The following is a 16,454-nucleotide window of genomic DNA, read 5'->3' on the forward strand; positions in this document are numbered from 1 at the left end:
TTGGCATAGTGGCAGATGCCTGTAATCCCAGCTACTCAGGAGGCTGAGGCAGGAGAATTGCTTGAACCTGGGAGGCAGAGGTTGCAGTGAGCCTGTTGTGCCACTGCACTCCAGCCTGGGCAACAAGAGTGAAACTCCATCTCAAAAAGAAAAGAAAGAAAAGAAAAGAAAAAAGAAAAAGCTGGTCTCAGGAAAAACAGATAACTCCACATACACAATTAAATTTTCAGAGAGAGAAGGTGGAGGGAGTAGAATTAATTAAAGCTTAAGAAGTCCTGGGTCAGGGGAGAAATGGAGCTGAGAGCTTAGGGAATGTAGTAATGTGGAAGGTGTGGACCGAGACCATTAAGATAAAGGAAGAGAGAAAATGAGAAGTATTGCTAGGCTTATAAATTAGAATAATTGTAAGATCAAAAACTTATTTGCTTATTAGGTGCTAGAAAACCCTAAGTGACTACTATGAACTCATTTAATTTTCTAACTCGATAAGCCAGGTGCTCTTAATAACTATATTTTACAAACAGGGAAATTGTGGGTCCAACAGTTCTGCACAGGACCCAGCCAGTAAGTCCGTGATCCTGGCTGATGCCACTTGTCCCTCCCTGGAGACTTTTCAAGAGATCTTTAGAAACAATTAGTATTTTCTACTTTACATTTATTTTGTCCTGTTTAACTTTGTGTTTTGTTTTTATTTTTGTTTGATTTTTTTAAATCTACAGAGCTAAGAGCCCAACTATGTGACTCATAACTTCAATAAAACTTTTTAAAAATTTTTCTCTGTCATGTTTTGGATGTGTGATACTTAACCGCCCTCTAGGCTGAATTACCTCCTTAGAGATGAGTCTGTCTGTCTGCCAGATTGTTGAAATACTAGCGTAGAGAAACAGTTCATCAAAGCCATTCATATAGTTCTTAGAATAAGCCAAAGGAACACCACAGGACATGAATTAAATTACAAATTGAAAATGTGGGAGAACTCTGTGTGGAGCTGGGTACAACAAGCAAAAATAAATAAATATAGATAGCACATTAGGAGTTTATTGAATCAAAAATATCCTTTTGAAAATGTCAAACTGCCTATTTATTTTTACTGCAAAGTCTAAGAACTCAGGATTTCTAAAATCTCTGAAATTTAGTAAAGAAAAGGGCTCTCAAGGAGTCTGATGTGAGAAATACTCTAACCAGTTCTGATTACTCTCCAGCTCAGCACAATTGCTGAAAGTAGGAACCACAGCCGTCCTGTTTGATTCATCACCACAAGCTGCTTGTTACTCAAAACCGGAGACATTCTTGGGTAGCGCTCCACCATGGGACAGAAACAGTGTCAAGTCATGATTCAAATATGTCTCAAAAATATTGAGAATGCATAAGGTTGGCTGGGAGATTGGAGTTGCTACCCTGTGTGTGAGGCCTTGCCACATGGACCCCACACCAAGGAGCCCACAGATCTAGCCAGAACCACTCCACTAGTCCAGAAACTGAGGACCACTGTTTAGAGCAGGACTAGAATTCATGAGACAAATTCCTAACTGCATATCACCTGAAAGAGAAAATATCCAGCCTTTGAAGAAATAAAGCCTGCCATCAAAGTCTATGGAAAGAGGACTGGAGGCTCCAAGCACCTACCAAGGTCAAGCTCTTGATGTCAAATTGTCCGCCAATTCTTACACCCACTGTGAGTCCACTCAGGAGGGAGAAGAAATAGGAGTTGGACCAACTTATGAAGTTTGAACCTGCAATACCAAGACAGTCAAAGATAGATGTTATGCAGTTCATGATGCTGCCCCTAAAAGTGGACCCCAACAGGTCACTAATAAAGACCACCTCAACCCAGCCTAGGATTCAATAATTAATAATTAATCATTCATTATTTAAAAACTATTTATTAAACATTTATTATATACGGACACCACTATAGATACTGGAGATACATTAGAGAAAATGAAAAAATAAGATGTTCTCAGGGAACTTCCAATCTAGTGGGTCCATTCAAAACAGTCCTCTGATTTGCTTGTAAAACAGCAAAGTAAGGTATCAACACCCCTCTATCCAGTTGGTTTCCCATATCTCTGGATTGAGGAGGCAGCATTGTAGCTTTGATAAACACAATGAAAGACACTAGCCTGAGAACAACATTGATGATTAAATATACTGGCTTTGCTACGGCAAAAAGCTCATGTAGTAACACCTTACTTTTATACCACAGGCAGCAATCAAGTAAGAATAAGGGATGAGTTGCTAGTGGTGATGGGAAGAATATTAGTGCACTAGAAGGCCTATGTTCTCAGACCATTGCCAGTGGAAAAAATAATGTTTGCACCAGTAGTATGAAGGTACTCTCATTTTCCTCCTGTTAGACCTTATCTCAAAGTGGGTAGCCACAGCTATAGGCTTTCCTGTAGTAGGATAAACAGACACATTTACTGTACTAATAATGTTTTCTCAAAAGCCGTGCATTTTTATTTAACTTTTATTTGAAGTTCAGGGGTACATGTGCGGGTTTGTTATACAGGTAAACTTATGTCATGGGGATTTGTTGTACAGATTATTTTGTCACCCAGGTATTAAGCCTAGTACCCATTAGTCATTTTCCCTGGTCCTCTCACTCCTTCTATTCCCCACCCTCTGGTACGTCCCTGTGTCTGTTGTCCTCTCTATGTGTCCATGTGTTCTCATTATTTACCTCCCACTTACAAATGACTACATGCAGTGTTTGGTTTTCTTTTCTTGTCTTACTTTGCTAAAGATAATGGCCTCCAGCTCCATCTATGTTCCTGCAAAGGACATGATCTCACTCTTTTTATGGCTGCATAGTATTCTATGGTATACCTGTATCACATTTTCTTTATCCAGTCTCTCTTTGATGAGCATTTAGGTTGATTCCATGTTTTTGCTATTGTGAGTAGTGCTGCAATAAACATATGTGTGCATGTGTCTTTATGAGAGAACGATTTATATTATTTTGGGCATATACCCAGTAACGGATTGCTGTGTTGAATGGTATTTCGGTCCTTAGGTCTTTTAGGAATAGCCACACTGTCTCCAACAGCAGTTGAACTAATTTACACTCACGTCAACAATGTATAAGCATTCCTTTTCCTCTGCAACCTTACAACACCTGCTATTTTTTGACTTTTTAACGACAGCCATTCTGACTGGTTTGAGATGATACCTTATTGCGGTTTTGATATGAATTTCTCTAATGATCCATGGGATGTTGGGCTTTTTAAAAATATGCTTATTGACTGCATGCACCTCTTCTTTTGAAAAGTGTCTGTTCATGTCCTTTGCTTGCTTTTTAATTGGGTTGTTTGTTTGTTTTTTTTTTCTTGTAGATTTGCTTAAGTTCCTTATAGATGCTGGATATTAGACTTTTGTCAGATGCATAGTTTGCAAATATTTTCTCCCTTCCTATAGGTTGTCTGTTTACTGTATTGATAGTTTATTTTGCTGTGCAGAAGCTCTTTAGTTTAATTAGATCCCATTTGTCAATTTTTGCAATTGATTTTGGTGTCTTTGTCATAAAATCTTTGTCCATTCCTATGTCTGGAATGGTATTGCCTCAGTCGTCTTCCAGGGTTTTTATAATTTTGGGTTTTACATTTAAGTCTTTGATCCATCTTAAGTTGATTTTTGTATATGGTGTAAGGAAGGAGTCTAGTTTCAATCTTCTGCATATGGCTAACCAGTTATCCTAGCACCATGTATTGACTAGGAGTCTTCTCTCCATTGCTTGTTTTTGTCAGCTTTGTTGGATACCAGATGGTTGTAGGTGTGTGGCCTTATTTTTTGGCTTTCTATTCTGAACCACTGGTGTATTTGTCTGAAAAAAATACATATTGTTAATTACCTGTGTGATATAAAAGATTTGTCTTATTCTTGAGTATGCTTATATTTCAGAAGAAAATGCATCTTTATTGTTATAATAAAATGCAATAGGAAAATTCTACAGAGCTGATTCAAATGCAGTTTTTACAGGCATTAGTCACACATCAATTGCATTACATCAGGTATACATAATAACACTACAAAATGTATCTATAATTATTCACCTTCAATTAATTATAATTTACCTTTCAGATAAATTCTCCCTGAATATCCCAGCCTGGGTGAATCACCTTCTTCTCTGACCCATGTCTGCAACTCAGAAACTTACAAAGTGAGTGGCTTACTGACACATCGTTCATCAGATGTAGGTTAGTTTCTTATCTCCATCTCTGGTTGCAGCTCTAACATCCGTGGTCCACTGTGCTTTCATTCCATTGTAGTTTTTTCTCTCTTCAAACACCTTTACCTTATGACAACTATCACCTGAAGAAATAAGAAAACAAAGCCCGAAATATCTGACTCCCCAACCTATGTTCTTAATGAACCTATTATTCTGGCCGCTTCTATCCACCACATTCTGTCCTCAGACAGGAATTTTGTCCATCCCCCTTCTCTCTGCAGGGACACCTCTGCCTCCTAGGTTTCATGAGTTTCTCTGTGTCTCTCTGACCATAAACTGCAAGGGGAGGTCAGACTCCTTATCCCTTTGTTCCTGCTCCATGCCCATCTTCAGCTCCTATAGGCTGCTGACCTCACCTCAACTACTCTCAAGTGATACCAAATGACAACCTCTGGGCACACTGAGGAGACAGGAGACTGATAGCCAAAAGCTCTTGCATAAGCCTCAGAACTCAACACATGTTTTATGTAGCTTTCATCATCTTGGGTCATAGTCATTTGATCACCTGTCTGCCCTGCTACACGGTGAGCTACTCAACCAGAACCACATCTCATTTATTTATAATTAGGTGTGTCCACCATCCAATGGATTGCACATCTATCACCATGCCCACTGTGTAATATCTGTTCATTTTTTAGAGAATAGAAGAAAGTAAAGAAGGAATGTAAAGAGAGGGGGAGAGCAAAAGAGGATGGGAGAAAGAGAAGAAAACACACCAAAAACAAACTTAAGAAATAGGTACCCGGACAGTCTTGGGGCATCCCAGATCCTCCTCTTAGAAAAACTTACTCTTTCCTCCCCCACACCTCCCGCCCCCCGCCTACTACCAGGACCCTGCAGCCTATAAGCAAGCAACATAGAACCTGGTAACAAGATCCTGTCCAGACAGTCTATGAACTAGAACTTCCTGAGACATCTGCCTCTTTCCTCAAGGTGTTCAGACAGACACTCCCTGAGCACCAAGCTTCAGTCACTAAGGTGCCCCCCAGCTCAGGCCCAGGCAGAAGCCTCAGACCCCTTGGTGTGACAAAGACAGGTAAAGAAGTAGAAGAGGATAGTAGAAGTTGAGACTAGAGAAATCAGCCAGTTCCTGACCAGCCAGAGACTAGTACTGTAGCCAAAGAATTTTTTGTTTGTTTTGTGGACAATAGGTACGTATGCACGTAAGCCCACAGGTGATCTCATTCTCCAACCTCCAATTCTTTCTCTTCCACCTCATGTGATCTGATCCTCTCAAACCTGACTGTGCATCAGAATCACCTGGGAGATACTAAAACCCTGATGCCTAGCCCAAGCCAACCAGCGTCTTGAGGGATGAAACTCAGAGTTTTGTATTTTTAAAAAACCCTCCGAGATGATGCCAATGTGCAGCCAAAGCTGAGAACTTCTGAGGTAGAGGATTCTCTTTTCTCTCCAGAAATTCCACCTCCCTGATCTCCTGGCATCCATCTTCTCCCTACCTCCCCCGCCCCCATCTCCTCTTTCTATATGTGACTTTCTGAAATAACAAAACTTTCTTCAACTTTATCTGCCTTCCCTACACCACTCTTAGCAACTCAAAGCCCCCTGGATGATCGGAGGTCTGACCCATTCCTCAGCACTCCAGGCCCACCATGACCTGTACTGAAAATTGGAGCCCAGCTCAAGAGTAAAGAAAGATCATGTCACAGACAACCCAAGATAGCTCACAGAAACTGAAGGGTTTGAGGGTGACATGGAGTTTGGAGACAAAACTTTTCATTGTTGACATCTGAAGTCTTTCACATTTTTCACCACAAAGCCCTGATTTTACAGTGATAATTAGCTCCAAGAAGGAATGTTTTCCTAAATGCAGTTTTAAAAATATTATGCAATTTATGAAATTGAGTATTGATTTATTTATTGACTGATATTGGAAAGAGAGGAAGAACCAAGAGAGATCCTTGGCAGGAAAATCTTCCAAGGGCCTCTGAAGTTTATTAAGTAGTCTGAACTCAGTGTCAGATACAAATAGTGACTTATTTTTCCTCCAGTCTCTGTCTTCTACTATGTTATACTGACTCTACTTTGATAATATCTCAAGTGTGTTTCAGGCCTTTCTAATCATTTTTCAGGTATTCAGGAAGCATCCTATCCTGTCCAGTTGGATATAACTCAGAATAAGAATATTAACTCCTCCCTCTCCAACCCAGCACAGCCCAACTGTCTCCTAAAGGACTGTGTGGAAAACAGGCATCTAGTGTGTGGAAAAGAGACATGGTTAGCTCCATCATTTATTGTCCACCTCCTCCTCTCCCCTGTGGGTTCCCTTTATTCTGCACTGTTTTGAGGCCAGAATGAGAAAAGGGGGGACAAAGCAAATATCTCATATTTGGCTGGTACTGCTAGTGTCTCTCAGTGGCTGCATCCTCTCTGTGCTGACCCATGAGGGCTCTCTTACCAGATAAATGACTGATTTCTTTAAGGAACCTTTAGCACAGTGACCTGATGTGAAAAATTTGGCCTCTTTTGACACTCCCCTACACTCTTAGCCCCATTGGTACAGGCCTCTTGCCTTGATAGCCACATTCCCAGCAGGACTGTGGCAGTACAGCTATGCCTAGCTGCCCTCCAAACTGTCCACTGGCTCAGGGAAACTCATGAACTCTGGCCATGTCAAGCAGTAAGGGACTGGCTGCTTCTCTTTTCCCCATTCTCCTTTCCATTTTCCCTTTCCAATTATTTTTCAGTCTCCAGAATAGCCAGAGAACTGTTCAGCAAGTCCAATGATGACACTGAGACCTGAAATTTTAGTCTTCCTGGGTTGTGTGTGTGTGTGTGTGTGTGTTTTATTGTTTTGTTTTGTTTTGTTTTGTTTTGAGATGGAATCTTGCTCTGCCACCCAGGCTGGAGTGCAGTGGCGCAATCTCATCTCACTGCAAACTCCGTCTCCCTGGTTCAAGCGATTCTCCTGCCTCAGCCTCCTGGGTAGTTGGGATTACAGGCACCAGCCAACACACCCAGCTATTTTTGTATTTTTAGTATAGATGGGGTTTCACCACGTTGGCAAGGCTGGTCTTGAACTCCTGACCTCAAGTGATCCACCCACCTTCACCTCCCAAAGTGTTGAGATTACAGGCATGAGCCACTGCTCCTGGCCAAGTCTTTCTGTTTTTTAGGCATTGATAAGTTCTACAATTTGTCCCCTTGAAATTTCTATGACTTTTCCTCTAGTGGAGGGTAAGAGTAATAACCTGTTGCTTCCCCATGTGAAATGTAAGGGGAAAATCCACAGCATTCTATCCAGTTTTGAAAACTTCTCATCACTATAACAAGAGAAGAGTGATAGCATCTCAGGGCTCCTTCCAACCTCTTTATAAGGTGGAGAGTTATTTGTGCCTATTGTTTACAAGTTGGCAGTTATTTTTGTCAAATCTCAATAAAAGAGGAAAAGCTTAATCTTACTTTCTCATATATGACCTGGATATTATATGGAAGCATCCCTGTGGTGATGAGAAGAGCTGTATATCTCAAAATAATAATGCTTATTGGGTGTGAAGTTTGTGACCCAGATGACAAACTAGGGACTCATGTTTTCACTTAAGAAGACAAGGTTGGGAATGATTGAGCAAGGATCTCCAAAAATCTGCTCTTCCATTAAAAGCACCTTGAAAATGAAAAATTGTGAAAATCAACTTTTGCAAAACTCTGGAGATTTACCAAAGGCTTGCAAAAATATTAGAGTGTTCACTTAAGAAAAGCAGTTGAATATGGGTAAGAGCAGTGAGCTTTGTGACATTTTAACTTGCCCTATTATCATCTCCCTGTTCCCAGTGCCATCATAGTCTTGAAATCTAAAATGCTAGTAGCACATGGAGGTAACAGAACATATCTGAAACTATCCAAAAACCCCATCCCTAGAGAAATGTCATTATCTGACTATATGGCACATAATGAAGATCCCATTCCCATTTCCCCTAGAAATCCCAACTAGCCAAGCTTGTTTTCATTCCAATTGAGTCAGAACTCTCTCACAGAAAACAGCTTTTACCCCAGGGTGTTTGCCAAAAACAATCAGTAAAAAATGTTTAGCATCACAGCTGCCTGTGATGGTGATAATAGTTGGGCAAACCAGAAGTTGACCAAAAACTTAGATGGAAAATCTGAGGAATGAGATTCTCATAGAGAGTTTTAAAAATCTATGACACATTTCTGGAAATCTAGGAGACTATGTGGACTTACAGGGTGTGTGCATGCGCAAAAAAGACCTGGGAAGACCCTAATATCTCAGCTTTGACTGATCTTGAAGTTCCATCCAAGCAGGAAATGAAACCTAAGACAGATTTGTAAACTGTCTTCTGAAGTCTTGAAAACATGCCCCAACATACACACAGAGGTCCTCAGCAAAGGTTGAAAGACATTAACTCAAGGCATTTAAGGAAATCTCTGTCTACTAAGCTAACTGAGTAGAGAGTTAAATGACTACACACAATAAAGAATACAGATTTTACAAAATTGGTTCATGAAAGTCATGAAGCAAATGGACAGTGAAAACAAACAGCAACAAACCCCAGAGAGGGTTGGGAAATTTGATTTCCAGGATTTTATATCATTTTAAATGTCCAATCATTAACCAAAAAAGAAAGAAAGCTACAAATAAACAAGAAAGTATGACCTACACAAGGGGCAAGGTCCAGGGAGGTAGTCAAGAGAGACTGTCCCTGAAGAAGTTTAAACATTGGGCTTACTAGACAAAGATAAAAATCAACTATTTTAAATGTGCTTAAAGTACTAAAATAAACTACATCTTAAGAATTAAAAGAAAACATAAGAATGTTGTCTTGCCAAATAGAGAATAACAACAAAGAATTAAAAAGAATTTCTTAAAACAACCAAATAGAAATTTGAGGCTTGACAAATATAATAACTGAAATTTAAAATTGACTAGAAGGGCTCAACAGCAGGTTTGAACTAGAAGAACAAATCAGTGACTTGAAGATAGGTCAATTGTGATTATCCAACCCAAGGAACAGAAAGAAATAAGATTGAATAAAAATTAACAGAGCCTTCAGAGGCCTGTGGGTAACCATCAAGCACACCAACATGTTTATAATAAGAATCCCAGGAGGAGATGAGAGAAATAAAAAGACAGGAAGAATATTCAAAGGAATAACAGTTAATTACTTATCAAGTTTGATGAAAAATATTAATCTACACATCTAAGAAGATCAACAAACTCCTAGCAGGGTATAGTCAAACCTCTCCACACCTAAACACACCATAGTACAAATGTCAAAAGACAAAGAGAGAATTTTTAAAACAGCAAAAAGAAAAGACCCATCAAATACAAAAAAAATTAATAATAACATTAACAGCTGGTTTCTCATCAGAAACCATGGAGGACAGAAGCCAGTTGGATAACACATTCAAAGTGCTAAAGAAAAAAAAAAAGTAAACCAAGAGTTCTATATCCAGCAAAACTATTCTCCAAAAATTAAGACATTCCCAGATAAACAAAAATTGAGAAAATTTGTTTCCAGAAACCCTACTCTACAAAAAATACTAAAAGGATTAATTCAGTCTGAAATGAAATAACACTAGAGAGTATTTGAAATTTTTATGAAGAAACGAAGAGCATTTGTAAAGTTAACTACATGGTAAATATAAAAGACAGTATAAATGCATTTTGTGCTTTTAAGTCTTTTTTCTCCAATTTGATCTGAAAGACAACTGCATAAAGAAATACTTATAGAGCTGCATTGATGGCCTTCTAATGTAAAGATATGATTTATATGACAATAACAGTATACAGAAGGGGGAGGGAACAAACCTACACAGGAGCAAAGCTTTGCGTGCTATCAAAATTAAGTTGGTATTGATCTGAGTTATAATCACTGTAAGTTAAGATGTTAATAAGAACTCCCAAGGAAACCACTAAGAAAATAACTCAAAAAATATACTAAAATATATAACATTGAAATTAAAAGGGTATACTAGAAAATGCCTGTTCAATAAAAAACAAAGCCATAGTGAAGAAAAAGAGGGGCAAAGAAAGTTATGAAATATATAGGAAATAAATAGTAAATGGTAGACATAAATTCTACCTTAATAGTAATTACATTAATTGTGAATAGATTAAATACCCCAATCAAAAGGCTAAGACTGGCAAAATGGATAAAATAGCATGAACTAACTATATGCTATCTATAAGACACACATTTTAGGCTCAAAGACAAAATAGATTCAAAGTAAAAGGTAGAAAAACATACACCGTGCAATGGTAATCAAGAGATCTGGAGTGGCTATACAATACTGGACGAAATAGACTTTAAGACGAAATTAATGGCAGAGACAAAGAGGACATTTTATAATGACAAAAGGATCCATATCTATTAAAGAAATAATTATTATACATATATATGCACCTAACAATGGAGTCCCATATTACATGTAACAAAGACTAACAAAATTGAAGGGAGAAACAGACAACTCATAAACAATTTAACAATAATACTTGAAGCTTTCATACTCCACTTTCATTAATGGAAGAACAACTAGGAAGAAAATCAACAAAGAAACTGAAGACTTTAACAACACTATAAACCAATTAAATCTAACAGACATCTTGTTGAACACTCCAACCACAATAGCAGAATACACATTTTTCTCAATTGCACATGGAACATTCTGCAGGGTAGACCATTTGTTGGGTCATAAAAGAAGTGTCATTAAATTTTAAAACACTGAAATCATACAAAGTATCATCCGTAACCACAGGAGAATGAAACTAGAAATCAATAACAGAAGGAAAACTGGAAAATTCAGAAATGTCTTCAGCAACCAATGAGTTCAGAAAGAAATCACAAGGAGAATTAGAAAATACTTTGAGATGAATGAAAATAAAAATACAACATACCAAAAATTATGGGATACAGCAAAGGAAATGCTTACAGGGAAATACATGGCTGCAAATGCCTACATTAAGGAAGAAGAAAAATCTCAAATCAATTACCTAACCTTCTGCCTTAAAACACTGAAAAAAAGAAGAAACTAAACATAAAGCAGGAGGAAGGAAATAATAAAGATTAAGTTTGTAGCTGCATTATTCACAATAACCAAAAATTGGAGCTAACTCAAATGTCCATCACTTGATGAATGGTTAAATAAAACGTGCTAAATTCATAAAGCGAAATATTATTCAACCATAAAGAAGAATGGAGTTCTGACACATGCTACAGCATGGATAAATCTTAAACAATATATTAAGTGAAAGAAGCTAATGCAAAATGCCATATATTATATGATTCTATTTATATGAAGTGTCCAGAAGAGGCAAGTCCATACAGGCAAAAAATTGATTACTGGTTGCCAGAGGGGCAATGTGGAATAAGGAGTGACTACTAATGAGTGGTGATAAAAACAATTTCTTCAAGGAAGGTAGGATTGCAACCCCCAGCAGGCCTGAATGAGATGAAGGTAAACAGGCGTCAGACCTTCCTGGTTCCCTCTTGTCAGGCATCTCGGTGAGTACACAGGAAGGTGATGAATGGATAGTCCCAAGGGTGTGCCTGGCTGTCACCTCCCCTGGTTGTGAAAGCAGCAGCATGGCCAGCCTGTGCATCACACACCCTGCACAGGATAAAAGCACTCCTGCCCTGGGCTCCTCCGCAGTCTCCTCAGGAACAGCCTTCTCCTGCCTCTCTGCACCTGGTAAGTATTCAGCAGGGGACAGGGCTTGATATGGGATGTTAGAACAGAAAGCTAAGGCCATAGCAGAAGAGATGGAAACAGAGAGGTTTGAAACAAAGACCCAGATACAGGACTGTGAGAGGGCAGCAATGGGGGAAGGGGGTAGGAGGGAGACCCTGCAGGAACTGACAGCAATTCCATGACCTGCAAAGGCCACAGAGCTCACAATTCCCTCCCATCCTCTTTCTACTCAGGCAGGCACATTTCCTGTAACATCCATTCTACAGAATTCTTTTTCCCAAAAGGGTGCATTCCCTAGGGGTTCTTTGGAGAAACAGAAACACACGTGCCCACTTAGACTCACAGCAGTCTGTCCCGGGTGGAGAGCAATGTGAGAAGTATCTGGCATGTCCCACCAGCTCCACATCAGCTTCCCTCACCCTCTTGCAGCTCTTGCCTCAGGAGGCAGCTGGTCTTAGAGACGTTGGACTGTAGATTTTGAACTAAGAAGTGGCTTCGTTTTCTCCAGGACATCTCAACTCCTGCCAAGATGTCCTGCCAGCAGAACCAGAAGCAGTGCCAACCCCCACCCAAGTGCCCCTCACCCAAGTGTCCCCCAAAGAGCCCAGTACAGTGTCTGCCTCCAGCTTCCTCTGGCTGTGCCCCAAGCTCTGGGGGCTGTGGCCCTAGCTCCGAGGGTGGCTGCTTCCTGAACCACCACAGGCGCCACCATCAATGCCGGCGCCAGAGGTCCGACTCCTGTGACAGGGGCAGTGGTCAGCAAGGCGGGGGCTCTGGCTGCTGCCACGGTTCTGGGGGCTGCTGCTGATCCAGATCCTGATGCTGAGACCAGCGATCTTTGGAGGAAACAAGAATCCCAGGAGGCCAGGAACAGCCCCATCTGACGCATGCCTTCCCATATACTCTCTTCTGACTTTCACAGGCTGAGCTGGGGGTTTTCCTGTGGGGGATCTGAGCTCTCCCCAGAAGGCACTTCTTGTTTTATGTACAGGATGTCATATGTCCCCCTACCCCTGTACCTGCCAAGGATTGGCAGTGCTTGTGCCCAACCTCGTAAAAAAGATAAAGTTCCCTGTCCTCATTACCACCAGCGTCCCACTGGGCATTTCACAGTCTCTCTCCTCAGCTCTTTGGTCAGTACAACCCAGCTCAGGAGCCAAACCTTATCTCTGCACCAGGAAAACATAGTGGATCCGACCCCGCTCCACTGATGGCAGGGAAGGGGAGAGTTTTATGTTGTAGTGGGAGGGAGAGAACGATACAGGTTGTGCTGGTTTGAGGCCCTGAAACTCAACCTCAAACTCAAAGAGGGTATCAGTGCAAAAATTGACTTTTCCTGTAAAATCTGAGAGGACATTAATACAATTGGGGAATTTCCAGTGTATGACAGAAGACCACTAGTTTGTTTTGATGAGCTGTTTCTGGGGTGCTAACTAAGAAACCAGAAATCAAAAGGCAAAAAAAACAGAAAATAGGCAGAAGAGAAGCAGAATGAAAAGATGGAGGGAAGAGATGTAAGCCTTGGGAAGAAGTATAACTCAGTGACTGAAAATCCAGGGAGAGAGATGAAAGCTGAGAGAGGTGCTTAAATTAATGAGATAATGGAGCAGAGATGTGGCTGGGAGTTTAGTCAATGAGATGATTGGAATGTGCAAAATGAGAATTTTAGGAAAAAGAAAAAGGCAGAAAATGAGAAGTGTTCCTGGAATTATAAATAGATATACCAAAGAAGCAACAAATTATTAATTTTGTAACTACACGACCTTGACATCAACACATGGAAGTTACAACTTCAATGGAGTCACATGTTTTGGCCTAAATTGTGAGACTGAGATGCTCCTGGGGTTGAAGGAATGTTTTTTTCTGTGAACTAAGAGTAACATCTCACTTTGACTACCAGAAAACCAGAGAAGTGTCACGTAGAGCTACAGTCAAATTACAAATATTAAGAGAAGTTGATGTGAGGGCTAAGTAGAGCAGGTGGAGGGGGGGCATTAAAAATAAAGATGGATAACCTTATAAGTCCATTGAACTAAAAAAGGATTTTGTCAAATCCTATAAATTAATTCTTAAAATTTAGGGATCAAAAAGACCCTGAGGCCCAGCATGGTGACTCACACCTGTAATCCCAGAATTTTGGGAGGCCAAGGCAGGTGGGTCACTTGAGGTCAGGAGTTCAAAACCAGCCTGGACAACATGGTGAAACCCCATCTCTGCTAAAAATACAAAAAATTAGCTGGGCGTGGCGGTGGACACCTGTAATCCCAGCTACTCAGGAGGCTGAGGCAGAATTGCTTGAACCAGGAGTCAGAGGTTGCAGTGAGCTGATTGTGCCACTACACTCCAGCCTGGGTGACAGAGTAAGACTCCACCTCCAAAAATAAGAAAAAAAAAGAACCTGAGAGAAGTTTAATATCAGATATTCAGATATGCACCAATAGGTATTTTTAAAAAAAGAGAAATTTGTTGAAATTGAAGCAGGAGGCACAGCTTTGGGCCATTGGTTTAAGTTCGGTTTGAAATCACTGGAGAGCTCTCACCCAGGGACAGTGAAGGGGGTGAAAGGCCTGCCCCCAGGGAAGAGTGTGCCATGGCTGATACAGCCTGCAAAGCTCCACACTTGGAATGTGAGTGATACCCACATGCAGACCCAGCATCTCTGTGCAGACCTGGAAGCAGCATGACACAGGCTGGACAAAACTGGAGAATTAGAGCCTGCCTCCTGTAAGGGGCTGCAGAACAAGGTTGGAGGCCCAGAACACCTCATTCCACTACACTGAAGAATGACGGGGTTCTGGCTATGGTTGGATCGAATCTGAGTGGAGAGAAAATGGAGCAGAGTCAACATTGCTGGCAAATCAATGAGATCCTGGGAATCTATAAAGAAGTATAAAAGGACCTCTCAAAAATGGAGCCCAATAAGGGAGTTTCCAGCAGCAGAGAAAAACAAAGTCCCAAACTGCATCTGGGCAATACCAAGTCCTGAGCCCTGGACCCATTTATTCACTTGACACATTTTTATTGAGCATTGATTATGTGCTTGATTGTAGGCACTAGGGACACAATAAGGAATCAGAGAGACAAATTTCTGTCTTTTGGGACCTCACATTCAAAACTGTTCCAAAGGAGACAGTTCCCGATTTTGCATGCATTGCAGAGTGAATCACAGTGGCCTTCTCCTCAGTTGGCCTCTCAGCCTCTGGAGGTGAGTGGACACTGGTGTTTATTTAATAAACCCAGAGAAGACACTCAGCCTAGGCAAAATATTGAGGCTCTGAGACAGTGGCTTTGGTGGTGACAAAAGGAAAGGGCATCAAGTGTTTTCTAGCTTCCACATCAAAAGACAACAGCCAAGAAAGAAGAAAGGATAAATCATGACTACCAAGGGGACAAAGTTATTGCACAAGCAGGCCTCTCTCCTCATGCCCTTCCCCATCTCTCTCCCTGTCTCCACAGCCCTGTGAATAAACCTCTTCTCACAGGGTCACTTTTCATCCCACGAATATTAACTATTTCATCATCTAATGGAGATTTCATCACTTATACGCCTCCCTGTAACAGGATAACCAGACACAAAATTTTCATCAACGTTTATAAAAGACAGTAACATTTTGTGATCATTTTAATTTGTGTTTTTGATTTAAAAGATTTGTCCCATTTTTAAAGGTGGTGTTTCAGAGGCAATGCATCTCTAATGTTATATAAAATGCAATGGAAAAAATACTACATAGCTTATGTAATTGCAATTTGCTAAATCCTGTTCAATCACTGCCCATTCAGTGTTCACAAGCTTCCCCACTGTTGGCCTCATCATCACTACATCCATGAAGTATTATTCACAGCTCAGCTAATTTCCCTTAGCCACCCCAACTAAGGTGGATCACTCCCTCCCTGAAACTACTCTGGAGCTCTTAGAGTAAATACCACAGTCACTAAGATACTGATACAATGGCCCTCAGATGTACTTTAATTTGTAAACCATGTCCTCACAGCCTCTATAGACTTCCTGTCTCTTTCTCTGATTTTGCCCCTCACATCTTTGGTCCATTGTGCCTCTATCACTTTATAGCTTCCCACCTTGATACCAGCTGCTACCTGGGGAAGCAGGATTCAAACTCAGGAATGTCTGAGTCCAAAATGAATGCTCTGAACAAGCCCATTATCCTGCCCCCTCCACTTTGTCTTAGATCCCCCAGGGTCCCCCTCAGCTCTCTTCTCCTTAGCAACAGCATTATCTCTTCCTCCTGGTGAGGTTCCATTAGCTGGGTTCCATTAGCTCCTCTGGGTATCACCATCTTGGCTGGCTGCCCACAGACAGATCAAGGATTTATACCTCTGCTCCTGCTACTTGCACAGATACTATTATCAAAGGCCAGTGATCTCATCCTCAAATGATAGCATGTGGCAACATCTAGACACATTTTCCCCCACAGGGTCACTCCAAGTAAAAAGGGTTTGACACCCAAAGGGTCTGAACTTGAGCCCAAGGACATTCCACACACCTGCATTCCTGTACTTGCCACATTGGATCATGCTTACTTTGTTATTTGTCTGTCTG

General features: G+C 40.7%; 1 protein-coding gene across 1 annotated transcript; it reads left to right on the forward strand.

Moving 5' to 3' along the window:
- The first annotated feature begins 11,854 nt into the window (after positions 1 to 11,854).
- Positions 11,855 to 12,980, forward strand: LOC735937 (late cornified envelope protein 3E). Its single transcript, XM_003308474.4, has 2 exons — positions 11,855 to 11,896; positions 12,405 to 12,980. Exon 2 carries the CDS (start codon positions 12,426 to 12,428, stop codon positions 12,702 to 12,704), a length of 279 nt encoding a protein of 92 aa, XP_003308522.1. The 5' UTR covers positions 11,855 to 11,896; positions 12,405 to 12,425; the 3' UTR covers positions 12,705 to 12,980.
- Positions 12,981 to 16,454: the final 3,474 nt, after the last annotated feature.

This window comes from Pan troglodytes, chromosome 1 (genome assembly GCF_028858775.2).
Source record: "Pan troglodytes isolate AG18354 chromosome 1, NHGRI_mPanTro3-v2.0_pri, whole genome shotgun sequence".
NCBI lineage: Eukaryota > Metazoa > Chordata > Mammalia > Primates > Hominidae > Pan > Pan troglodytes.

Excerpts from the sequence above, each read along its gene's own strand:
- LOC735937 (XM_003308474.4), top strand. The coding sequence starts at position 12,426 with ATGTCCTGCCAGCAGAACCAGAAGCAGTGCCAACCCCCACCCAAGTGC.